At 44.9% G+C, this 24,999-nt stretch overlaps 2 protein-coding genes across 7 annotated transcripts in view; one reads left to right on the top strand and one right to left on the bottom strand.

The window, feature by feature from the left end:
- The first annotated feature begins 4,203 nt into the window (after positions 1–4,203).
- On the top strand, positions 4,204–10,926 carry prg4a (proteoglycan 4a). The gene is made up of 12 exons (XM_063017291.1): positions 4,204–4,276; positions 5,098–5,214; positions 5,293–5,406; positions 5,929–5,979; positions 7,152–7,292; positions 8,051–8,238; positions 8,328–8,409; positions 8,497–8,636; positions 9,062–9,218; positions 9,793–9,894; positions 10,020–10,148; positions 10,820–10,926. Exons 1-12 carry the CDS (start codon positions 4,204–4,206, stop codon positions 10,924–10,926), a joined length of 1,401 nt encoding a protein of 466 aa, XP_062873361.1.
- The window catches only part of tpra (translocated promoter region a, nuclear basket protein), a 38,766-nt gene continuing 18,778 nt past the window's right edge, over positions 5,012–24,999 (bottom strand). For 3 of the 6 annotated variants that reach the window (XM_063016998.1, XM_063017000.1, XM_063017001.1), the window contains 25 exons: positions 24,740–24,887; positions 24,512–24,649; positions 23,901–24,032; positions 23,437–23,567; positions 22,373–22,583; positions 22,018–22,161; positions 21,678–21,876; positions 20,776–20,972; positions 20,379–20,452; positions 20,081–20,277; positions 19,746–19,994; positions 18,197–18,345; positions 17,894–17,974; positions 17,651–17,806; positions 16,976–17,086; positions 16,153–16,243; positions 15,786–15,994; positions 14,706–14,777; positions 14,526–14,617; positions 13,798–13,907; positions 13,582–13,680; positions 13,347–13,491; positions 12,495–12,607; positions 12,298–12,372; positions 10,554–11,249 (listed from right to left, as the gene is read on the bottom strand). In XM_063016998.1, the coding sequence (XP_062873068.1) occupies positions 11,191–11,249; positions 12,298–12,372; positions 12,495–12,607; positions 13,347–13,491; positions 13,582–13,680; positions 13,798–13,907; positions 14,526–14,617; positions 14,706–14,777; positions 15,786–15,994; positions 16,153–16,243; positions 16,976–17,086; positions 17,651–17,806; positions 17,894–17,974; positions 18,197–18,345; positions 19,746–19,994; positions 20,081–20,277; positions 20,379–20,452; positions 20,776–20,972; positions 21,678–21,876; positions 22,018–22,161; positions 22,373–22,583; positions 23,437–23,567; positions 23,901–24,032; positions 24,512–24,649; positions 24,740–24,887 (3,382 nt within the window). In that variant the 3' untranslated portion in view covers positions 10,554–11,190. Of the gene's footprint in view, positions 5,607–10,553; positions 11,250–12,297; positions 12,373–12,494; positions 12,608–13,346; positions 13,492–13,581; positions 13,681–13,797; positions 13,908–14,525; positions 14,618–14,705; positions 14,778–15,785; positions 15,995–16,152; positions 16,244–16,975; positions 17,087–17,650; positions 17,807–17,893; positions 17,975–18,196; positions 18,346–19,745; positions 19,995–20,080; positions 20,278–20,378; positions 20,453–20,775; positions 20,973–21,677; positions 21,877–22,017; positions 22,162–22,372; positions 22,584–23,436; positions 23,568–23,900; positions 24,033–24,511; positions 24,650–24,739; positions 24,888–24,999 lie in introns of those variants that run through there. The other 3 variants (XR_010015502.1, XR_010015501.1, XM_063016999.1) reach the window with 3 other exon arrangements.

Below are 24,999 nucleotides of genomic sequence, written 5' to 3'. Positions count from 1 at the left end.
CCTCAATGAAATGTAACTCCCCAACACCTGCTGCACTCACGCAGCCCCAGACCATGGCATTCCCACCACCATGCTTGACTGTAGGCATGACACACTTATCTTTGTACTCCTCACCTGATTGCCGCCACACATGCTTGAGACCATCTGAACCAAACAAATTAATCTTGGTCTCATCAGACCATAGGACATGGTTCCAGTAATCCATGTCCTTTGTTGACATGTCTTCAGCAAACTGTTTGCGGGCTTTCTTGTGTAGAGACTTCAGAAGAGGCTTCCTTCTGGGGTGACAGCCATGCAGACCAATTTGATGTAGTGTGCGGCGTATGGTCTGAGCACTGACAGGCTGACCCCCCACCTTTTCAATCTCTGCAGCAATGCTGACAGCACTCCTGCGCCTATCTTTCAAAGACAGCAGTTGGATGTGACGCTGAGCACGTGCACTCAGCTTCTTTGGACGACCAACGCGAGGTCTGTTCTGAGTGGACCCTGCTCTTTTAAAACGCTGGATGATCTTGGCCACTGTGCTGCAGCTCAGTTTCAGGGTGTTGGCAATCTTCTTGTAGCCTTGGCCATCTTCATGTAGCGCAACAATTCGTCTTTTAAGATCCTCAGAGAGTTCTTTGCCATGAGGTGCCATGTTGGAACTTTCAGTGACCAGTATGAGAGAGTGTGAGAGCTGTACTACTAAATTGAACACACCTGCTCCCTATGCACACCTGAGACCTAGTAACACTAACAAATCACATGACATTTTGGAGGGAAAATGACAAGCAGTGCTCAATTTGGACATTTAGGGGTGTAGTCTCTTAGGGGTGTACTCACTTTTGTTGCCGGTGGTTTAGACATTAATGGCTGTATATTGAGTTATTTTGAGGGAAGAATAAATTTACACTGTTATATAAGCTGCACACAGACTACTTTTCATTGTGTCAAAGTGTCATTTTGTCAGTGTTGTCCCATGAAAAGATATACTTAAATATCTGCAGAAATGTGAGGGGTGTACTCACTTTTGTGATACACTGTATATAATCTTTTTAAGAGTATGTATGTGCTTCTGTGAAATTCACATCATGAATTCATTCATTCAGCATTTAGCTGATGCTTTTATCCAAAGCAACTTACAATCATGACTGATACAGTTTGAGCAATTGAGGGTTAGGGACATTGCTCAGGGGCCCAACAGTTGTGGTGAGGCTTAAACAGACAAACTTATGATTACTAGTCCAGTATCTTAACCACTGAGCTACCACATAATGTCAGAACTCAGTGGTCATCATCCAGTGATGCCGTGCACCAGTGAGGAAACCCAATACAACCAATTTCATTTACAGTATTTAGCAAAGCAACTTACAATTGTGACCTTAAACAATACAAGCATTTGAGTGTTAAGGGCCTCGCTTAGGGTTTACAGTCAAATACCTTAATTGCTAAGTTACCCCTGCTTGGTTGGACTGAAGACCTGCAGCCACAGAACTCTGGATGATACCCTATAAAGCCAAACATATACGGACACCTGACCATGAGCTTGTTGGACGTCCCATTTAAAAACATAAAGGATATTAAAATAGAGCGACCTCTATGTAGAACTACTGAAAAGGCTTCCCACAAGAATCTGAGGAAATGTAGGCCCATTCAACCAGATGTATTAAAATAGCTGGGCACTGATGTTGATGTCACAGATCATTCCAAAGCTGTTGAGTGGGGCTGAAGTCAGGGCTCTTCATGTTCTTCATGTCTTTATAGAGCTTGCTTTGAACACAGCCTGGGCACCATCATGCTGGAACAGGAAAGAACCTTCCCTAAACTGTTGCTGCAAAGTTGGAAGCATTTTCTTTATATAATTGATTTACTACACCTGTTAGCAACTGTTGTGGTTGAAACACATTAATTTAAACACTATTGGACCTCTGAGTTACCAGATGTTCCTGTTTAATGAGGCTGTCTGAGAGTGTTAGTTTTATAAGTAGTGACAGAAGTCAGTAGGCAGCAGCCACACGTCTGGACAGCAGCGTTCTGAAGTGTAATATCAAGAACAGAAACCTTTTATTAATCAGAACCATGTGTTTTTAGGTGTGGAAGGACATTTTCATTAGAAAGACATTACCTCAGCAAAGAGGAACTTCCCACAGAGCGGATATGTTCCCTCACATTTACTTCTGTTCCTCACACGCCCTCTTTTTAATCCTTCAATTAAAATGTTTTTACATCTAACGCTGAGTCATTTAAGCTCTTAGATGAGAGAGTGCCAGTGCTGCACGTGTTAATTAATTCATTTATTTATACCATACTACCGTAGTGGATCCAACACCAAGTGTATACACTAAGCGCAAAGCAGAAATACGCCATGCTCAGGGCGCCAATCCATATCCTGGCATTACATAATCCCATATAGCTAGGGCAAATCTGATGCAGCCAATCCACCTTCCTTCCCTTCCCTTAAGGAAACTCAGGGGCACGACTCTCAACGTGGAGCAGCACCATGTTTCATTCATCTAGTCACAAAAGAGAACAGATGCAGACAGACATGACATTCAGGACATGTCCATAACTCTTATTCCAGCTCTTGATGAAAGTTACAGCTTTTAATCATTCTTACAGAATAAGTTTCAGGTTTCGACGTTTAATTTCTTTATATGAATGTTTGGGCACAGATCTGGAGATGAAATCAGCAGACAGGACGTGCTGAAGTGTTTTGTGTGACTGGTGCATTCCGCTCACGCTAATAAATATTTATTGCATGAAGTGGGAGTCTGAAAAGATGATTTGAGTTGCAGTTTGATCCTGAAGCCATAAAAACACCACAAGAACTAATTGTACGATTGAAATAAAGTCGTTTGGCTTTAGTTAAACCAGCTTCTGTCGGGTCGCTCTGACATGAGTGCGTCTGCGGTCGAATCCATAACAATTAGTGAATGAACAGGAAGGTGAAATGAAACGCGGCTGGTGGTGCTGAATGTTTCTGCAGCTGTAATTAAACACTAGACGAGGCCAGACAACAAGACGTGTTTTCATTCAGTCTCATTTTCATACATGAGCAAAAGTATTGGGACACCTCTTCTAAAGATTGAAGTCACGTGTTTTAGCCACTGTACTTTCTAATCACAGGATGAAAAAAATCCCAACAACACTGCTGCACCTGATACACTCATACCAGAACAACACACTACTATGTTTGTTTATTTGTTTATTAGAATTTTAATGTCATGTTTTACACTTTGGTTACATTCATGGCAGGACAGTAGTTACTCATTACACAAGATTCATCAGTTCACAAGGTTATATCAAACACAGTCTTGAACAATCTAGTGTCTCCAATTCACCTCACTTGCATGTCTTTAGACTGTGGGAGGAAACCAGTGCACCCAGAGGAAACCTACACGGACACGGGGAGAACATGCAAACTGCACACAGAAAGGACCCGGACCGCCCCACCTGGGGATCAAACCCAGGACCTTCTTGCTGTGAGGCGACAGTGCTACCCACTTAGCCACCGTGCCACCCCACACTACTATGTTATGACCATGTTAATGTGATTGCAGTGCTAAGAATAGTCCACCGTCCAAGTAACATCTGGTCAGTGGGGGTCCGAAAGCCAGCAATTTTACACCCACAAAGTTCATCTAAATGATAACTTAAAAATAAATAATGAACGTAATACCAGGTAGGTGCATTTAATAAAGTACTCTGTGCGTGTGTAGTGTGTGTGTAGGAGGTCAGTGTTTGAATCGTTGTGGTTTAATTAAACAGCAGTGGTGAATTACACAATGTCCCGGCGCTTCGGAGGAGAAATCCAGCTGTTCACTGCTATATATACACCGAGTACAGCCAAATTAACCAAATTTCATTCAACTGAGATCAACCTGCAGGTAAGAACTCTTTATCCTCTGTCCTAATATTCATGGTCTAACTGTAAATCACTTCATTAAATGTGTATGGTAACATCTATATACTTCTTCTATGACAAACAAAATTGTCCTCTAAATGCCTTAAATGTATTATATAAATTTCCAGTTTTTTTAAATCTCAGTGTCGCTTGTTGTTAAATCTCAGGCATCAGTGTTGCTTGGGTACGACACTTTTTCTAAACACTACAATGTCTTCAAGTAACACTGAAACACTCCGTTAATACTAGACTTTTATTTTGTGTTTCCTGTAGATTTTACGTGTGGATCGTTTGGTTTTGACAGTGAACATTGTGTTACGATGGCTGGATCGACTCTTGTCTGCTCTGTGCTGCTGATGTTCGGCTTCGTCCTGCAGCTCTCAACTGCTCAAAGTCAGCAGCTTTACTCACACATGACGTGTTTTATTTTTATTGTCTACCAGAGTCCAGTTTTACAATTTATTTTCCTCTAGTGGTTCTGTATTAACTCTTGATACAAGATATATACACACACAGTCATAAAACATACCAGTAATACCATTAGACATCATTGGAAACGTAACCTTGCATGATGTCGAGTGTAAATACTGAATTATTCATGCATTGACTTTTGTTTTTATTTAATAGTCATAAATGTAAATGTTTTATTGATTTTTTATTTCATTTCCATGTTTTACCACCTCTTTATTCTGGTTGGAGTCGCTGGCACAATAACACCAGCACTGCTGGGTATTTAAACCCTGGATCCCAGGGTAGCGGGCTAGCATAATATACCACTGATTATAGAGTTTATAATTCTATTCATCCAGTTAGCCGGTTGTTTCTCCTCTACTGCTGCAGACCTTGACTCTGACCAAGGAGGACCGTTGCTAACACACACACCCCTCGGTTGCCAACCACTTCTTTTCACCAGCCAGAGATGGTTTCACAATAGATCAGCCAGAGGGCGCTATTCTGTTCGACCATACCTGTGTGTGTAGGCACCTGAATGGTCGATAACAGCAGATATTCGAACTTGAATCTCAGCAGTGGAGGGCCAGCGGATTGTACAGATACAATTATTTATGTTACCATTAATGAACCTAAAACGTTGCAGTGACTTTGTAGGAACGTTTATAAAATTTTCTTGAAAGCCTGTTCAGAAGAGTGAAGGCTGATGAATTAATAATTGTTTTTTATTTCATGTGTGTGTGTGTGTGTGTGTGTGTGTGTAGTGAGCTGTAAGGACCGCTGTGGAGAACCGTTCTCCCGTGGTCAGGTGTGTAGCTGTGATGAAGGCTGTCTCACCCACGATGACTGCTGCAAGGACTATGAGGAAGTTTGCACCAACCGTAAGATCCACAAATGTAATAATCATGACAGACGTTCACGTGAGGACGATGAAGATAAAGCTCGCTGTTTTTTGGCAGGTGCTTCATGCCGGGGTCGTTGTCAGGAAGCGTTTCGCAGAGGGAGGGAGTGTGAGTGTGACCCTGACTGCACCCGCTACAACTCCTGCTGCTCCGACTACAGCGCTCACTGCAGTAAGACCCTGCACCCGTGTCCTCTCAGACTCATACACTGTTATACTCGCTTCCTGGACAAAAAATGTGCACCTGGTTGAACGTAGACTAATTCTGAACAGACAGTTGTTGACCCGACTTGTTTGGAGGCTGTGGGAGGTAGGGTCAGATGGGGTTTCTGCTTACTAGCCCAGTACCTTAATCGTTAGGCTACAACTGCCCTAGAGACAGATAGAGACAGACAGATAAATTATTTTAATCACCACTTTTTAATACAATTAAAATGCAGTTTATTTAATTAATTTAGATTATTTAAAACAGTTTTAAATGATTTCATATGTAATTTTTTTAATATTATTTTTCTATTTTAAATTATTTGTAAAAATTTTATTATTAGAAATTGTATTTAAAAACTTTTATTTATAATTTTATTTACATTATGTCTGTGTAAGGCTGTAGTGCACACGTTTTTCAGTAACACACCACTTAAATTTGTGCTATGATTGACTTAAATATGACTTAAATATAATTCTATGATTTCAGATGTGAACGATGCACCAGCAGCCAAGAACGCCAAACAGGCCAAACCAGCAGGTACAGTCCGATCTTCATCTAACACACCTACTGGAAATCAGTTCTGAATAGAAGCAGATGGAGTTACAGATCTTAGTCCTGGGATGTGAACTCATAGCCTTTGTTTGAAACTGCTTTTCCTTCTTGATATGTCCTAGATTTTAAATTCGAGTTGCTATTTCAGTAAATACCTGCTTCAATGAGGCTCGGAATTAAAACAACTGTTTTATTTGTGTATATGTGTTAATTAACCAACAAATAGTCAAACAAAAGTATTTTAAATAAATAATAGTATTTTTTGTGCTGTGTTTATTAAGAATGTGTTGCTGGTGAGCTCATGGTGACGCTGTCGGGTGGAGAACAACGTCCAGATACTTTTGGAGAGGGTGAGTTTTACATGCACAGAATTAAACCATGTACGGGGGGGGGGGTTCCGATGCATGTGAATCAACATTCAATTTCAATACTTTGCATGTATCTGTTTACAGTTACAGTATTTTAATAATATACAATTTTATTATTTTAGATTATGTATAGTTTACACATGATCAGAAGGTTGCCGGTTCAAACCCCACCTCCTCCAAGTTGCTCTGGTGTTAAATCTGGTGCCGCTGATTAAACTGTTTACAGTTACAGTATTTAGTAGATGCTTTTATTCAATGCCACTTACAATTATATCCATAATATCTGATTACAATGCAAGCATTGGAGAATTAAGGGCCTTCATCAGGGGCCCAACAGTGGCAACATGGCAGTAGTGGGGCTTAAACAAGTAACCTTCTAATTTCTAGTCCAGTATCTTAACCACGGAGCTACCACTGAATCCAAAAAAAGTGTCTGCTCTGTTGGTCTGTTGCCTTTGTTGGGCCCCTGAGCAAGGCCCCTAACCCTTAATTCTTATTATACTTGGTCACAACTTCATAAAAGCCTCTGCTAAGGACTCAGGTTCGATCACGTATTCAGTTCTCTAGGTTCTGAATGGCATTTTCTCTGCATTTTATATGACCAAGGATGGGTTTAAACAGAATTTAGGTACTCGAGTTCCTGAGATTTGATTATTAAAGTGATGGTCAGAACCATTTAACCAGTTTTGGTTGTCAGTCATTGACATCCAGGTCATTTTATTTTTGGAACAAGGTAAAAAACAGCCAGTCCAGTGATCTGACCTTCTGTGACATGGTTTACTCTCCCAGGAGCTGGACCCACTGGTCTGGGTGGTACGGGTGAGTTAATGCCCCTGACTGCAGATCTAGGAGCCCCTACTGGGGGCCCTTCTCCTCTTGACGCTGGACTATATCAGGCCAAACCTGAAAGCCCTACGCTCCACACACCAGGTAAGACTGACCGTGAGCTTGTCGGACGTCCCAATTCACGAACAAATGGTATTATAATAGATCTGTGTGTGATCTTTTCAGCTAGAACAGCAGCCGCTCTTCTGAGAAGGCTTCTCACAAGACTTTGAAGTATGTCTGTGGGAATTTGTACCCATTCAGTCAAACGATGAAAGCATTTGTATAGCTGGGCACTGATGTCATTCAACCGAGCTTTTCTTCATGTGTTTATAGAGCTTGCTTTGTGCGCAGGGGCACAGCTGTAATAGATCAGTTATATAAAGGAAATTATACAGTTTAGGGAAGGCCCATTCCTGTCACAGCATGACTGTGCCCCTGTGCACAAAGCAAGCGCAATAAAGACATGAAGAAAAGCTCGAAAAGCTTAAAAACCAAGTAACTCCAGTGACCTGTACAGAGACCCTGACCTCAGCCCCACTTTAAAGCTCTGGGATGAACCGGAACATCTGCTGAGGCTTTCTTGACTGATATCAGGGCCCAGCCATACAAATGCTTTTGACTGAATGGGCACAAATTCCCACAGATATACTTCAAAGCTTGCGAGATGCCTTTTGTTATTATAGCTGAAAAGATCACACAGAGGTCGCTCTAGTTTAAGAGCGTTTGTTTTTAAAATGGGACGTCCGACAAGCTCATGGTGAGGCGTCCAAATACTATTGGCAACATAGTGTACATTAGACGTAGGCTGCTGTTGGCATCACTGTAATATTTCTCCTTTATATGATTCGTATCTGGATCAGACCTTCCTCACGCTGATGCTCTTGCGCCTGGAGAAACCCTCACTATCCCCGTTCAGATGTCCCTGTCCATCAGTGGAGATGCTGGTGGAGCTGTGGATCAACCCTCCAGTGTCTTGGACCTTCACGCGGGCAGACCGAGCACGCTGACTGACCTAGCTCAGGCTCTGCAGGACCATGAAACTGCATCAGTGCCCAGTAAGAGCGCATCTTTATTTCAAGAACAGTAAAATATTTACAGCACCTTTGACCTTCTGAACCTCCTCTAATAATAGATGAGAGCTCCAACTCTGACCTCTGTGATAGCCAGCCAATCGACGGCCTCACCGCACCCTTCAACGGCTCCATCATCGTTTTTCGAGGTAATCCGTTAATCCCAGATTAGCATCCACAACCAATATATCAACAATGGAACCTCTTAAATATCATGTCTGCTTCTGTTTACTCAGGTCATTTCTTCTGGATCGTGGACCCTAAGACCAGAGCCGCCGGTCCCGCTCTGAGCATTACAGAAGAGTTGGGCGTGCCATCACCCATCGACACCGCCTTCACCCGCTGCAACTGCCAGGGCAAAACCTACATCATCAAGGTATGCACAATGACTGATGACTCTTCATTGCCCTGCGATACATGGTGCCCTATCCAAGAGTGGCACCATACCCACCACAACCCTGCTGTTTAGTGGTACATTATGTGGTAAAATACGCTAGCCCAATACTGAAGAGATCTGGGGATCCAGGATTCGAATCTCAGCTGTGCTAACAAAAACAAGGGAGGTTGGTGATGGGTGCCAGCCCCAAGCCTGGACAGAAATAGGATGGTGGCGTCAGAAGGGGCATTCAGTGTAAAAACTGTGCCAAGTCCAGTATGTGGACCAGATACACTGTGAACTGGCTGCTTGAAATTGTGGTGGAGTGGCACCAGACCCCACATTCTTGAAATTAACTGAAATATCGAGCCTTCCTGCCTTTATGCTGGTCTTTTTGCATTTAATATGTAGTTTTCTTTCCACAGGGTGATCAGTACTGGAGTTTTGAGAGCGGTGTGATGGAGCCCGGTTACCCCAGGTCTGTGGCCAAGGATTTTGGAGGGCTGACGGGTGAAATAGTCGCCGCTCTGTCTGTTCCCGCCAACAGGAAAAGACCGGAGACCGTCTACTTCTTCAAAAAAGGTGAACGAGGAGATACAGGGCGTCACTTTCGTCACTATCTTACAAGTTTAACAGTTTTTAGAGTAAAAATAAATCAAATGTGGCAGCCTGGGTCCTTTCTGTGTTGGAGTTGGCATGTTCTCCCTGTTTATGTGTGGGTTTCAACCGTCAAGTCCAAAGACATGCAGTCAAGTCAATCGGAGCTACTAAATTTGCCCTACGTGTGTGTGTGTGTGTGTGTGTGTGTGTGATGGACTGGCGACCTCTCCGGGGTGTTTACTGCCTTTCGCTTAATGAATCACACCCACCACGGTCCTGACCAGGATAAACTGGTTGAAAAGGGATGAATCAATAAATGAACAATGAAAAGATCACTCTCGTGATAAAATCAGATAGTAGGGGAGATCATTTGTAGCACAAGTGCGGTTGTGTTTCAGGCAGCACCCTAATTACATAAAAAAATATATATATTTATTTATTTGGATAATTTACACCGTGCTTACACACTTGTTATAGATAACTCTCATATTTCAGTTTATAGTCCTTGTCAAAGCCTAGTATGAGACGCTCAATAATTAAAAATGTTTTTCTCTAGGAGGTTCGGTGCAGAAACTCTCCTACCCAGCTGGAAGTGCACCAACCTGCAATGGTGGTAAAAAGGCAAATAACTCAGTCGCCGCCAAGAACCGCCAAGCAGGTAAGAATAAAAGTCTGGTGATCGCCTGTCACTGTGCATAAAAACCTCAACTAAAAATAAATTAGTAAAGAAATATACCAACATTATGCCACTCACTGCAAATGCTTTTAACATCTCCCAATCAGAGGTGCGTCTGTCTGGAGAGATCAACATCAAGCTAAAGTGGAAGGGATTCCCCACCCCGGTGACCTCCGCCCTCTCCGTGCCCAACTCCAGGAAGCCTGACGGGTTCGAACACTTCGTCTTCTCAGGACGTAAGTCCGGTTTTAGATGTTTAACCATGTCAAAATGTGTTAACATTAGTGAAACGTGTAACATCGCTAACAGAGTATACAAGTCTGTATGCATGGTACAGATGGGAACACATTGCTCCTGTTAAATTAATAATATTGCTGGCCGATTGTGTGCGTATACTGTTGCTGTATTTTGACAGACCCCAAGAACATGGAACAGTTGTTGCTTGCCAAGGTCTGGAAGAAATGAACCAGTAGTTTTTTCCCCCCCAAGGTCCCAATTAACAAAATATTACATTAAAACATTAAAATGCCCAGTTAACACTTTATATTGAGCAAAAACTGCCAAAAAAGAGATAAAAAGCAAGTAAGGTTTACACTGCCACCCTATGACTGGTACAAATGAATTGCTCCTGCAGTCCATACTGTGTTCCTGTGAAGTGTACAAAGATAATTGGCATTCTGCTTTATTTATTTTACGATTTTAACAGTTTATGCAAGTAAATAGAAGTCAAATTTAGCCAAGAAGGGTCTGGGCTGGATTCCCTAGCCAGGCAGCCAGGGTCCTTTCTGTGTGGAGTTTGCATGTTCTCCCTGTCTGTGTGGATTTCCTCCAACAAGTCATAAGACATGCAGTCAGTATTGTATATGAATTATAATTCCTAACAATGACATTTTCATTTGCGTTACAGCTAAAGTCTTTACCATCAAGGTCGTCGGCGAGATCCCTGCCCTGGCGTCTCCTGCTAAACCGTCCGCTGAGCAGAACGACCTGAGGAACTGGCTCGGCTGCCCTTAAAGAGCGAATCACAGCGCGTCTGCAAGCCACCACGTATTAGCAAAAACACTGAACAGCTTTATTGATTTATCAGCAAAACACTGAAAGGCTTCATCATTCATAAAGTAAAAAAAGAAAAGATCGAATGAAAATCTTTAAGTACAATTAAAAAGGCAAAAGCGAAGTTTTAAACAACATCGAAATCTATCAGCGTATGTACAAAACTAACATGTGGGTCAGTGCACTGGTTATCAAGTGCAAACTGCGATTTCAGGTGTCAAACTATTACAAATGGGCGTTTCTGTTATAACCTCGTCCTCGACCGCCCCGAGTGAAGCCCACTCCTGCAGGAAGGAAAGAAGAAAGAGAACAAAGTTTAATTTAGGTTTCTTTCCTGTAACAACTTTAGTGCTCAGATTAGCCAGTTGATTAAATGACTGTATTTTGTCTAAAGAAAGATTTTTTTGTTTTAAAGCTGCTGCTTTTTTGCATTTACTTGCTTTAATAAACCTTGTAGAAGGCACGGCTGACATCTCATGTGTTCCTTGCATTCATATACACTGTCGGGTCACATTGTTATGAGCAACAGTTAATGTCCAGAGTAGATGGGCTAGGAGTGACTCTAGAAGGTCCTGGTGGGTTCTCACAGGTATCTGGAGCCATGCTGACTGCTGTGCATCCCACAGCTGCTGGAGGGGGCATGGGGGAACATCCATAAAGCCAACACGGCCATCCCACAGATGCTCAAATGGGTTCAGCTCTGGGGAATTAGGGGGCCAGCGTAGTATTCGGAAGTCTCGAATACTAAGTCATGCTCTTCCAACCAGTGTGGGACATTTCTAGCCGTGTGACGTGTCGCATCGTCTCACAGGAAGATCCCACACGCCACAGGGAAGATAATCAACATGTATGGGGGTGTACGTGAATCCAGGGTTTGACTCCCAGCGGTGCAGCCACGTCATGGCAGATTGCAAAAGTACTAAATCAAACAGTAAGTACAGGTGTGTTGTGGATTGAACTCTGATTCAGGGGTAAGGTCAAGGAAACTATGTGTACGGAGGTGCTACAAATTGTGCCATTCACTGCCAACTTGTGAGCAGCTCTGCCACCTAAACCCTAAACAAGCAGCAAATACACCAAGCCAGGTCTTTCTCTTCAGTATAAAGTGGCTGGCTCTTTCTCAGTGTTTTATAGGCTTTAATAAACTGACAACTGGCACAAACGTAACTGGTAAATCACGAACATAAATGCAGCTGCCACCTTTTCTTGAAGCAATGCCACAGCTGCCTGACATGACTTTAAATCGAAGTGTTCGACAGTGATACCGATAGCTTGTGGAGTGTGTGTGTGTGTGTGTGTGTGTGTGTGTGTGTGGTGTGAGATTTTACATACCCCTTCTGATGAGATGCCCCCTGTTGGAGGTTCGAGCTCTCTCTGTAGGTCTGGGCTGCTGACTGCTGCTCGTGTCTGAGAATACAGGGTTTAAAAAGATGTGTTAGCTGTAATTCTGTAGGTGTGTGTGTGTGTGTGTGTGTGTGTGTGTGTGTGTGTGTGTGTCCACGCTCTGTCTTGTGCTCGTGTGTGTGCACCTGGAACGGAGCTGGAGGTCGGCTCTTGGCTGGTGGATGGAAGGCTGGCGTCGTCGGAAGGCTGAGCTGGCACCAGTTCAGACTGGCCCTCCAGCGATGCCTCTCCACTGGTCCTGTTTAACAAGTGAACACATTTCAGACTAGTTCTATACACTGGAAAGCATGAAAAGTGGTGCACAAAAAGTAATTGCCCCCTCCTGATTGTATATTTGGACACTGAATGATTTCATTTTCATACTTCTGCCTGCGCTTGATCCTGGTCAGGGACGCTGTGAGTCTGGCTTTCCCAGAATCACTGGGAACAATGCAATACCACACCCAGGACAGGTCGCCATTCATCTCTGTTGTTTACTTGTCAACATGTTTACGATCTGTCACTGGTTGATGTTTTGTACGTTTAGGCACTGTGACTGACTTCATTGCATCTCAAGATACACTAGATGGCCAAAAGTATTTGGACACCTGACTGAGCCTGTTGGTCAAACCGTGTCAACCGTGTATGGGAATTTGTGCCCATTCAGTAGTACAAAAGAGCTTATGTATGGCTGGGCATTGATGTCAGTTAAGAAAGCCACAGTCGATGTTCCGGTTCATTCCAAAGCAGTTCAGTTGGGCTTTTTTTCATGGGTTCATGAAGCTTGCTTTGTGCACAGGGGCACAGTCATGCTGAGGGCCTTCCCTAAACTGTTGCTTCAATGTTGGAAGCATATAATCTTCTTCAATATATTGATTTATTACACTTGTAAGCAACTGATGTGGCTAGAACACATGAATTTAAACGTTACAAGAGGCGTCCCAATACTTTTGTCCTTACAGTGCAGTTATACAGCAGGTAACATCACAGACGCTCACCCTTCACTTTCCGCTTCCGCCATGAAGACGTCGTCGCCGTCGTCTCCGGGTCCGGGCACGGTCGCTGTGGACGTGCTGACCATCGGGACGGACTGTGAGGCCGACTCGGCCACGTCTGAAGGGTGACTCTCCGCGAAAACGTTCACTTCACAAACAAAGACAGGCCGGCGTTAATACGAAAGCCATCGGGTTAACGCGCTCATTCCGTTAACAGACAAGGGGTGTGATTGGCTACCTGGAGCTGCCACCTGCAGAGGGGTGGTGGGGACGCTCCTGCCTCCAGATTCTTCATCGTGAGCCGCCAGAAATAAAGGACTCTCGTACATGCCCAATCCTGTGTGAAAAAAAAAATAAAAATCACATTCTTTTGTGAATATTAACACCACCTATGTGGGCTTATTATATCCCAGGTGGACATCAGTAAAAAACATATTATTATTAGCCAACTCACCACCTTGAGACGCCAGCTGCCCCAGGTCAGAGTGAGACGAGCCTGTCTGGGAAATAATGTCATCTGGAGGACCGAAACGGAATCGAGGGACTCCGGCAACCTGAGGAGAACTGAAGCAGACAGATAGGCAGGCAGCGTGAGTAAAAGTCAGAGTAATGGGCGCATTCGCATGAGAAGCGGCAGAACAGCGAGTCTCGGCTTGAGCGGTGGTGAGGTACTATGAGACGAATCTGCATCTGTGTGGAATAAGCGTCAGATCCAGGGTTACAGCTCCACGTGTATCTGTGTTTACCTGGATTTTCCTCCCTGTTTCACTTTTAAACTTGTGTTACAGCTCCAGCTTCTGAGAAACGGTGAGAATCAGAATCAGCTTCTCCCAGAGTCAAGAGTCGCTTCTGGTTGAAAATAAAGCTTAACGTGGTTTAATGTAGTAAAAGAAGGAGACAGGAGCACTAAACTAAATAAATACTAAAATTAAATACCTCGCTCGTTGTTTTAGTAAAGCTTTGTTCACATTACCGCCTCATATCAAACAGTTCGTCTCATTGGAGGAGCTTCGAGAGGGTCAGCGGCAAACTGGGTCAATCTGGTTTAATCAGGCAAACTAAGCAGCACCACCGCCACACTCCACAGAAAACATGACACAGCCAACGCAAGTGGTTTTGCTTCTTCTCATGTGAACGCGCCCTACGAGCGAAGCACTTCTACACTGTCTTGTTTGCACTCACTGTATAGCCTCGGCGAAGCCGTCGTTGCGGTGAGGAACCACTAGAGTCGGAGTGCTGGGAACCATACGGTCGTCGTCATCGAAGAAGTGTTGCTGCGAGATGAAAAGAAGCACAAAATGTTCACAAAAGACTCGAACCGGTATGTCGAGTAATTCAGAGAATGAAGGCTCGTTCTTTTACCATGCTTCCAATGCCAGGAGTGAGCTGTGGTACACGGCTCATTGAGGGGCGTCTAGTCTGGTTTGACTGTCTCTGTAAAACATTTTTAATAGTGAGAAAGTTGTGATAAATCAATCATATTGTACTCTTTTAAGCCAAAAGTATATAGACAGACTCTCAGGTATATTTCATCTAATCTTATTTTGGTTAGTAGAGATTTTAATGCCAGGGGCAACTCATAGAGCAGTTTTATGGCATAAACAGGGGTTGCTGTCCCGGGGTCGGATGTGAGGGATTAAACCGTGGGTGTAGGAGCGCCTTTCATGTATATACACCGATCAGCCATAACATTAAAACCACCTCCTTGTTTCTACACTCACTGTCCATTTTATCAGCTCCACTTACCACATAGAAGCACTTTGTAGTTCTACAATTACTGACTGTAATCCATCTGTTTCTCTGCATGCTTTGTTACCCCCTTTCACCCTGTTCTTCAATAATCAGGACTCTCCCAGGACCACCACAGAGCAGGTATTATTTAGGTGCTGGATCATTCTCAGCACTGCAGTGACACTGACATGGTGGTGGTGTGTTAGTGTGTGTTGTGCTGGTATGAGTGGATCAGACACAGCAGCGCTGCTGGAGTTTTTAAATACCGTGTCCACTCACTGTCCACTCTATTAGACTCTCCTACGTAGTCGGTCCACCTTGTAGATGTAAAGTCAGAGACGATCGCTCATCTATTGCTGCTGTTTGAGTCGGTCATTTTCTAGACCTTCATCAGTGGTCACAGGACGCTGTCCACGGGGCGCTCTAGGCTGGATATTTTTGGTTGGTGGACGATACTCAGTCCAGCTAAATAATACCTGCTCTGTGGGGGTCCTGACCATTAAAGAACAGCATGAAAGGGGGCTAAAACAGCATGCAGAGAAACAGATGGACTACAGTCAGTAATTGTAGAACTACAAAGTGCTTCTATATGGTAAGTGGAGCTGATAAAATGGACAGTGTGTGTAGAAACAAGGAGGTGGTTTTAATGTTATGCCTGATCGGTGTATATCGTACATAAGGGGTTCCCTTTGGATGGCCAATAGAGCATACCTGTGTGAGAGGGGGGCCGAGCTCGGGGACGGGGTGGATGTTGAGGCGTGGTGGGGGTGTGTGATGGGGTCTGCGAGGAGACTGGGGCAGTCGGGGAGCCTGGGAGGACAAGGAGCTGCTGGAGGCGCTGGTTGTGCTGGTGGAGGGCTGCACGTCCCTGGTGGGTTCGGCCGCGGGGCTCGGAGCCATCGTGCTGACGCTCGCCTCGCCTACAAAGACAGAAGTTCAAAGGTCAGAATGAGCATGGATCAGAATAGCTGCTTATTGATGTCATACTCAAGTACCCGAGGACTCATGGCCAACCCTAGTGTACGTGTGTGTGTGTGTGTGTGTGTGTGTGCGTGTGTGTGTGTGTGTGTATATATACCACTGCTCTGAGAATCTGCATGTTTCTGGGTCGAGTCTGATGCTTCCTGGCTCTCGTTATTCTCAGTGTCCAGCTCGGTGGCTTCAGCTGCCTGTGATAAAGCAAAACCAAACAAGGTCAGCAACAGTTTAGGGAAGAACCTCTCCTCTTTCAGCATGACTGACTTTGTGCACAAAACAAGCTCTTTAAAAGAACACAATGGACACAAATTCCCACAGATATTTACATTTTCGGCATTTAAGTTAGTTACAGTATGAGCAATTGAGGGTTGAGGGCTTTGCTCAAGGGCCCAATAGCGGCAACCTAGCAGTGGTGGGGCTTGAACCAGCAACCTTCGGATTACAAGTCCTGTACCTCTACTAATAGGCTACGGCTTGCCTAGCCTAATTTAAAGTCTTGTGAGAACCCTGCATAGCTAAAAAGATCACATATTAATACCATTTGTTTATGAAATGGGACGTCCAACAAGCTCATAGTCAGGTGTCCAAACACTTTTGGCCATATAACGTATATATGGTCTGCGGTTTTCCCAGCCGAAACGATTTTCCAATCTGGGCAATAGGAAATGACCACTCAGATTCTTGTCCAGTCTTAAAGACGGGACTGCTGCAACTCCACCCGGCAGGTCATCGTAAGTCGACTATCAGACCTCCATAACTAATGCAGCAGCATTTTATCCACCTTTCAGGACTCAAGGAAGATAAGCATGAAGGCAGGGGAATGACGTCCCAGGACGTTCTAGTTTGTGAAGATATCTACCAAGAGAAGCACGTCTAGATAAGAAAATCTTCAAGTTACAGCTTAGCGTGTACAAACTATGTACCTCAGCATCATCTGCTTCAAACGGCTCGTTCCCGTCTCCACTGCCTTGGTTACTCTCCTCTCCTTCTGCCATCGCTGCCTCTCCATCTTCATCCTCCTCCTCATCTTCATACTGCCGTAGAAGACCGAGAGGTTTAAGACACTCCAACAGTCAGAGTACGCTATCAAACACTTACTGTGGCACAGCGGGATACTCCGATAGCACACCAGCGCCGAGATTCTGAACTCCTCGGTTCGAAACTCGGTGCTGCCACCAGGCATAATTGGCAGTGCCTACAGGGAGGGATGACCGGACGACGTGGGCGGGGTCTTCAAAATGCTGTGTAAGGACCCCGATTGGCGGATTGAGGCACCTGTGCAGAGGCGTGAGCAGCAATATACCCACCTCGACTGCAAAAAATATATATATCGGGGATCCCCCAGCAGTGGAAGACAAACTGACTACACTAATATTGGGGTTTGAATATTAGTTATATGTGATAACTATGGTTACCACAACATCTTTAGAAGCACTTAAATGGAATCTAACCCTGAACATACTGATCTATTGAGCTTCTTCTACCTGTACTTTGGTTCTAACAGGGTCTCAGCAGCAGATGTGTGTTCCAAGGCTGGCGTCTAATTGTATGTCTAAAAGCCATGCGTATCTGCAAGTTCCTATTGCTAACTGTCTGACCTGCCCGGCCTCCTCTTCGCCCTCCTCGTCTTCGCTGTTGATGGTAATGACATCCGGCCTCTGCTGGTCAGTCGAGTCTTGAGACTCGCTCGCCTGATAAGCGGGGGCGGACTGGGACGACTCGTCTTCACCCTCCGCCAACGCAGAGTAACCATCCTGCAAAATCACAACACAGTACATAAGCGGACAATGAAAAGGATTAAAGGTTGTGTTTAGGAATAGGAAAGGTAGGAATAAATTTACCTCACTAGCATCTGGGGCTTCCAGCGCACCTCCAGGAGTAGCAGGATCGGCATCGTTGCTCTCTTCAGTGCCGATATCCTCCTGTAAAGAGAAGGGAGTCTTAAAGACTGTTTTACTTCAAACAAACACGGAAATCTTCCACATACAATAAAAATATTTAATAAAACTATTCTCTTCATTGGTTATAATATCCTTCTGTCAAATTAGGTACCTCACATTCTTACTTAAACTAAATTGTCCTAATAATGGATTAAAAAATTCTAGACGCAGCATGTTTTAGAAGAAATGTGACGTGAAGCGCACCTCCATGCCGAGACTCTGAACGAAGCGGATCTTCTTCAGCACCGGAGGCTCCCCGAGGTCGTCCTGAGTGCTGTCGGTCACCTCGCTGGAGCTCTCCAGATCCTCCTCTCTGACACGCTTCTGTAGAGAAGAACCTGCGCTCGCCGTCACTAGAACACAACACACAAAATAAATTCACTGCAGCCATCCAGCGCGCACACGCACACATCTGACAGCGATGCATCTCAGACGTAGTACCAACACTATTCGATCTAATTAAAAGTCATCAGTGTCTATAAAACGTGAAGCAGGTTTATTAGTTCTGACCCCACTGAAGGCCTTTTCTTAAGTCGCTATGTACAGTAAATGAGGCAAACGGGTCCGGTTCCCCTCAAGGTTTCAATCCTTGTCATTTTAATGAACGTTTTCCTTGCGAGCCGGAGCCTAGTGGTTAAGGTACTGGATTAGCACACGGAAAGTCGCTGGTTCAAGCCCCACCACTGCCAGGTTGCTGCTGTTGGGCCCTTGAGCAAGGTCCTTAACCCACAGTTGCTCAGACTGTTAACTGTAACCGTAATGCAAGTCGCTCTGGATAAAGGCGTCCACTAATCGCTGAAAACGTAAACGCATCTGTTGCCCTTGCCTGCTCATCAGGGTTTTTTGGGTTCTGGAATGTGTTTTTCTAACCGCAGGTTTTCACATTTTAGAATTCTGATGACGGGAATCTGTGTTTTATTTATTTATTTATTTAACACTTTGGTTACATTCATGACAGAAACGGTAGTTATTCATTACTCAAAATTCATTAGTTCACAAGTTTCATGCCAAACACAGTCATGGACCATTTAGTGTCTCTAATTCACTTCACTTGCACGTCTTGGTACTGTGGGAGGAAAACGGAGCTCTCGGAGGAAACCCACACAGACACGGGGAGAACATGCAAACTCCACACAGAACGGACCCGGACCGTTCCAGCTGGGGATCGAACTTTCTAGCTGTGAAGCGACAGTGCTACCCACCGAGCCACCGTGCCGTCCGTGTGTTTAATTTCACGGACCTTTTTTTTCCGAAATCACAAATTGTGCCACATTTCACGGTGGTCAGTAAATTACTCATAAATTGAATGATGGAATAAATGGAAGCTACGATACACAGCATAGCCTGTATAAATGGTTTAATGTAACGCGTTGACACCCCTCCCTTCCCGCAGCCACAGAATTGGTTAGGAGTTTTCCCCCCGAGTCGTTTACCATTTTGTCTACCTGACTGCTAACTGAATTGCCGTAGGATCGCTAGTGTAAGTGAGCGTCTTCAGAGTTTGCCAAGTTTGATCATGTGTGTAGAGAAACACACTTTTCCTTTGACTATGGGACCCACAAAGGAACAAAATGCCTCAGTATGCGATTGAAAAAATGTTAAATTGTTAAATTTAATTGCATAGTAGAAGGGGAAATGCTCAATTAGGTAGGACCTTAGTTATATGTATGCTTTCAATCTTATATTATAGAGGAATTTAAGGGAGTTGCTTTAAAACGACGTCCCTAAATGTGACTTGATAGAGCCAGTTCACCTGTGCCAAACAGGGTGGTGGAGGTGGACGGCCTCTCCATCTGAGAGCTGTGCACCGCCTCCACCATGGGCGCGGCGGCTGCCGGCTCCTGATTGGCCTGCTGCTGAGTGGGCTGGACGAACGCCGTGGTCTGGCTCTGCTGCAGCGAGATGATGGGCTGAGTGCTCTGGACGTTCGGACTGGTCGAGCGTACCGAGCCGCTGCCGAACACGGTGACGTGCTCTACAGGAGCGTCAGACGGCTGCAGGGCTGGAATAAAAAATGTAAATAAAAACACATCATCACTGTAACTGACAGTAAAGGCGAATATAAAGATAGCTTGCATTCTTCGTTACCTTCTTGTGTCTCAGTCTGCGCAGTGGGCATGACCGTGGCGGTGGGTGTCAGCGTGCTGACAGGAGCGGGTGTTATCATCGGCCGGATGCTGGCTCTAGGCGTGGCCTTGCTGCCCGGGATAGGGGAGGGTTTGCTGGCAGCTCCAGCTACAGGAGTGGGCTTGATATTAGCTGTCGGAGGCTCACTGCTGCTGGCGCTAAAGACGAGTTAGAAACGGAGCGTCGTTTTGCGTCAGTGATCAAATTCAGGTGAACTAGCTCATCAGTAGCTCAAATCTATGACCAGAAGGTCCTTTACCTTCCTCGGTCAGCAGCCGGAGTGGGTTTCAGGCTGATCTGTCTGCTTTCGGACGGCCTCGGCTGCTCCTGAGCCTGCAACGTGTAAAAGGTTAAAACAAAAAACATACAACACGGTTTTATGATTAAAAAACATATTAAACAAGAACTGTCTGTGGTAAGTTGACTCTCTTCTTTTTTTTCTACAGCTTGACACGCTCACTGATGCCCTTCATGCAGAAAAACCTACTATTCTTTAGTTCCAGCTGGAAATTAAAGCTCCTGATTCATAACCTGTCTATTTTTGTTGAAAAAGAGCCAAACGGTTCAAAATTAGGCCCTGAACTGGAACGGAACCCATTCTATGTTGGTCAAAACAAGACCTAACAAGCTCTGACTGATTCCAACCGGTCCCGTACCTTGGTGCTTCCCGGCTCCAAAGACTCGTCTCTCTGTTCTCCGTGTCTCTCCTGTTGCTCCCGTAGCTCCCTCAGCTCGCGTTCCTGTCGGCTCATGCGTGCTTCGTACTGAGACTTCAGCGCGCTCATCCTGACCTCCAGCTCCTCCCGCTGCTGCTTCATCTCCTCGTTTTCTTTGGTCAGTTTCTCCTTAGCAGCTAATCACAGTAACACGTGGATTATTAATACTGCGTGTGGGATTTTATACTTCTGGGTATTGGTGTGTCACAATAAATAAAGCAGCAATGCTAAAAGAACTAGAGAATTTGGCAGGGGCGCGGGGGGTGGACCGATATACTTAATGACCAGAGGTATCTGGACACCGGACCATAAGTTTGTCTCTTTTTTAAAAATAGAGTGACCTATGCGGGATCTTTTCAGTTGGAACAGCCACTCTTCTGAGGAGGCTTCTGATGGGCACTGATGTTGATGTTCAAATTCATTCCAGAGCTGTTGAGTGGAGCTGAGGTCAGGGCTCTGTGCTGGACACTGAAGGTTCTTCAAACTGAGCTTTTCTTAATGTCTATATAAAGCTTATAAGGCCTTCCCTAAACTGTTGCTGCAAAATAGGAAGCATGTAATTTCCTCCATATAATGGGGCAGGGGGTGGACAGATATACTATATGACCAAAGGTATCTGGACACCTGACCATGGGCTTGTGGAATGTCCATTTTTGAAAACAGTGTGATCTTTTCAGTTGGAACAGCCACTCTTCTGAGGAGGCTTCTTACAGGACTATGTCTGTAGGAATTTGTGCCTATTTGCCTGATGTTTCTCCACAAACGAGATTTTGCAGCGGCCTACTGCAACCCTAACGTTACATCCGAATGGCGTGGACGTGTGGACGGTCCTCCTCACTCACCGTTGAGCTGGCTGATCCTCTGCTTGGCTATCAGAATGGCTTTCTTAGTCTTCTCCTCCTTCTCGGTGATCTGCTGCCTGAGCTGCTCCTCCCGAGTGCCCTTCTCCTGGAGTTCTGCACGGAGCCGCGTTAGCTCCGGCTGAACCTGAGCCAGCTGCTCCTGCAGGCCCTTCGCCTCGGCCCCTCTCTCCCCGACCGCCTGCGTGTAGAACGTTTAAAAATGAATAAACGAAATGGGCATTTAAATGGTCAAACCGTTGTATAAACAGCAGCTATATAAAACAAACAAGCCAGGAGGATGCAGGGTTTAAATCCTCAGTCATGTAATATAATCTTGTACCTTCTGCATGTTCTCCACTTGGGCCTCCAGCTCTGTGGTTCTGCTCTGAGCCTGGGTTAATGAGCCTTTCAGGTTCTCGACCTCCTGAGCGTCCTGCGGTACCGCCTCCGTCTGCGCAGGCTTAGCAGCTGCTTCCGTGACCATCTAAAATACAAAAAGAAAGACACAGAAAGTATAAGGTACATTAGGACAGTGTTGCTCAGTGCTTAACCCTTAAATGATCTGCAACCATTCAAAAATAAGGGGTGTCCCAACCTTTTCACCCACATAGTGATTCATTCCTTGTGTGTTCTGTCAGGAGTTGAAATGACCAGGCTGCACTTTCCTATGGCTGGAAGAAATGAGTGTGATATACCTTGTCATGCTGTGCCTTGAGCTCCTCGTACTGGGTCTTGTACCGGCGCCCGATCTTCTTCACCTGCATGATGGTTTTAAGTTTCTCCTGGATGTCCTGAGTCTTGGTTTCCAGCTCCTTCTTCAGACTGTCCCTCTCGGCCGTGAGTTTTCCCATGGTCTCCTTGAGGTTCTGGCCCTGGCTCTGTGCCGTGGTGGCGGACGCATTGGCTCTGCTCGCAGACAGAAATAAATGCGGTCTGAGAAAGCCGTCTGGTAACCATATTAGTTGAGAATTCACTAGCAGACCGAGTATAATTTTGACAATGAGAGGTTAATACATGCACATACATCTGAAGGTAGTTTTTTTTATGCATTTTACCCCCTTTTTCTCCCAATTTAACATAGCCAATCCCCAATGAGGGCGTATATTCGGTCCTTACACAGCGTTAATAACCCCACCCCTTAATCCGGTCTTTCCCACCCAGCAGACTGAAAGCCAATTATGTCTGCTAGAGGGCGCCCAGCCGACCGGCAGCAGAGCCAAAACTCAAACTCGGGAGTTCAGAATCCTGGCACTGGTGTGTTAGGGGATTGTCCCACTGCGCCACCTGGGCGCCCACATCTAAGGGTAGTTGACCGACGACTCATAATTCATAACGGCTACCCCTGCTTCGGTCTGATCCTAATTCCCTAAAGACATATACATGAGCAGTCTAGGCTGGAATATCAGACCACTAACGTGAAGTACGATTGCCAAGCAAGTACAGGGGCCTGTTTGCAGGGGCACTGTAAATTTAAGGATGGGGGATAGGATGATTCTAAGGGCCTGTGACTGACCGGGGCCCCTAAATTGGGTGTTTTTATTCAATATTAAATTATTAAACTTTTATTATTAGTTGAATTTTTTACTTAATCTATACTGATAGAGCCTCTGTGTTTATATCATACCCCGCCCCCCTCCCAAACCTTGTATTTACATGAAATGGCTCGGTTCGCTCTCGGATCAGACTGTGAGTGAGAAGTGGAGCATCATGTCTCTAGGCGTATCTCATTTATTATAAGTGAAGTTTTTGTTTGACTGACCTGGCCAGCTCGCTCTTCAGTTTGGCCGCCTCCTCTGTGAGCTGCTGGATGCGTTTCTGCTGGGCCTCCTTCTCTGACTGGAGCTTCTTACTCTCCTCCTGATTGCTGTCCTTCTGCTGGCTCATTAATTGCTGCACGTCGACACACAAACACACATTTTCAACGACAGCCCTTTAAAACTTCTCAGAAATTTACTTTTTAAGATTCTGCAAATCATGTGGCATAAACAGCAGCCCATCCTGATATTTTGGTGCCTCGTGTGAGGATGTGTATGCCACATGTAATGCCCTGCGTGTGTACCCAGTGTACAAACCCCTTTAAAATTGGAACACACCACATATAGTGGCGATTGAGGCATCCCCCCCCCATGCATTTTCCAATATATCCAATAAAAAAAAAGTGATGTTATGGTGTTTTCTACAACTTTAGGTGGGAAATGTTATAATCCAGCAAGGACTTCAGACCTGGTTGCGGTTCTTCCAGCGCTTGACGTCCTCCTCCAGCAGTCGCTTCTCAGCCTGCAGCATGCCATTGTTCATGCTGAGCTCAGTGTTGCTCTCCTGCAGAGGCTTCAGATCCACCTCCAGCTTATGCACCTGATGGAGAAACATAAGAAGATCTAAAAACACTGGTCAACTGAAGGCCACGTTAACCTGCTGGATACCCAAGATGTCTTGGCTGATTAGCTACATTCCTAAACATCAGAGAGGAACTGTCACAGCCCTCTGGGCCATAAATAATAATATATCTGCTAAAGTTTTATCTACTTATATTTTAAATGGCAATAAAATTGACCGATCATATCGTCTCCCTAAATGGGTGAGCTTTGTTATGGCTAAATTTATGGCATGTTCCGTCCACTGTGCCAGCTCCTTATGTTGTCTATATATTCCTTTGCAATGCAAATAGAACTTACATTTAAGAACTTACGACACACTGATAAATTTGGTCTTATTTTGAAGAACACAAGCTAGGGTAAGCTTCTGTATTTCTTTCACATTGTATTTTCTTTGCTTTTTGCTACACGTCTAAGAAAAGCATCATGTTTAACGTTGCTGAGAGAGTCTGTCCTTGCCTTGGCCCGACACTGTTGCATCTCCTGCTCTAGCCTGTTCTTCTCCTCCTTCAGCACTTTATTGGTCTCGGTGAGCGTGTTCAGGTTCTCCAGCCTCTTCAGCTTGTCCTCCTGCTGAGCCATGGCCTTCGCCATGACCTGCAAACATCGAGAAAACATGTTATAAGACAAAGAAACTTCACATCATGGAACACATTCTGTATGATACAGAATGCTTCGTTCTCTTACCTGCAGTTTATCTCGCTCGGCGGTCAGGGAGTCCTGGAGCTCCTTCAGCTCTTTCTCCAGGTGCTCCATTTGCTGCTGGTAGCGTTGAGTTTCTACTTGAGCCACTTCAAAGCGAGCTTCGGCGATCTCCTTCTCCCGACGAACAAACCTACAGATTAGACATGCCATCAATCGCAACACGTTATTCACCACTTGATGCATTTCCACCCTGGTTTTCCTCCCAATCTAGTCGTATACATTCACCGGATCGTATATAGATG

The sequence above is a fragment of the Trichomycterus rosablanca genome, chromosome 20, assembly GCF_030014385.1.
Source record: "Trichomycterus rosablanca isolate fTriRos1 chromosome 20, fTriRos1.hap1, whole genome shotgun sequence".
Lineage (NCBI taxonomy): Eukaryota > Metazoa > Chordata > Actinopteri > Siluriformes > Trichomycteridae > Trichomycterus > Trichomycterus rosablanca.
This window is presented reverse-complemented; position numbering and strand designations above follow the sequence as displayed.

Coding starts and splice junctions, on each gene's coding strand:
- prg4a (XM_063017291.1), top strand. CDS start 4,204: ATGGCTGGATCGACTCTTGTCTGCTCTGTGCTGCTGATGTTCGGCTTC. Junction 8,637..9,061: donor GCAAAACCTACATCATCAAG/GTATGCACAATG, acceptor TTCTTTCCACAG/GGTGATCAGTACTGGAGTTT. Junction 9,895..10,019: donor CGCCAAGAACCGCCAAGCAG/GTAAGAATAAAA, acceptor TCTCCCAATCAG/AGGTGCGTCTGTCTGGAGAG.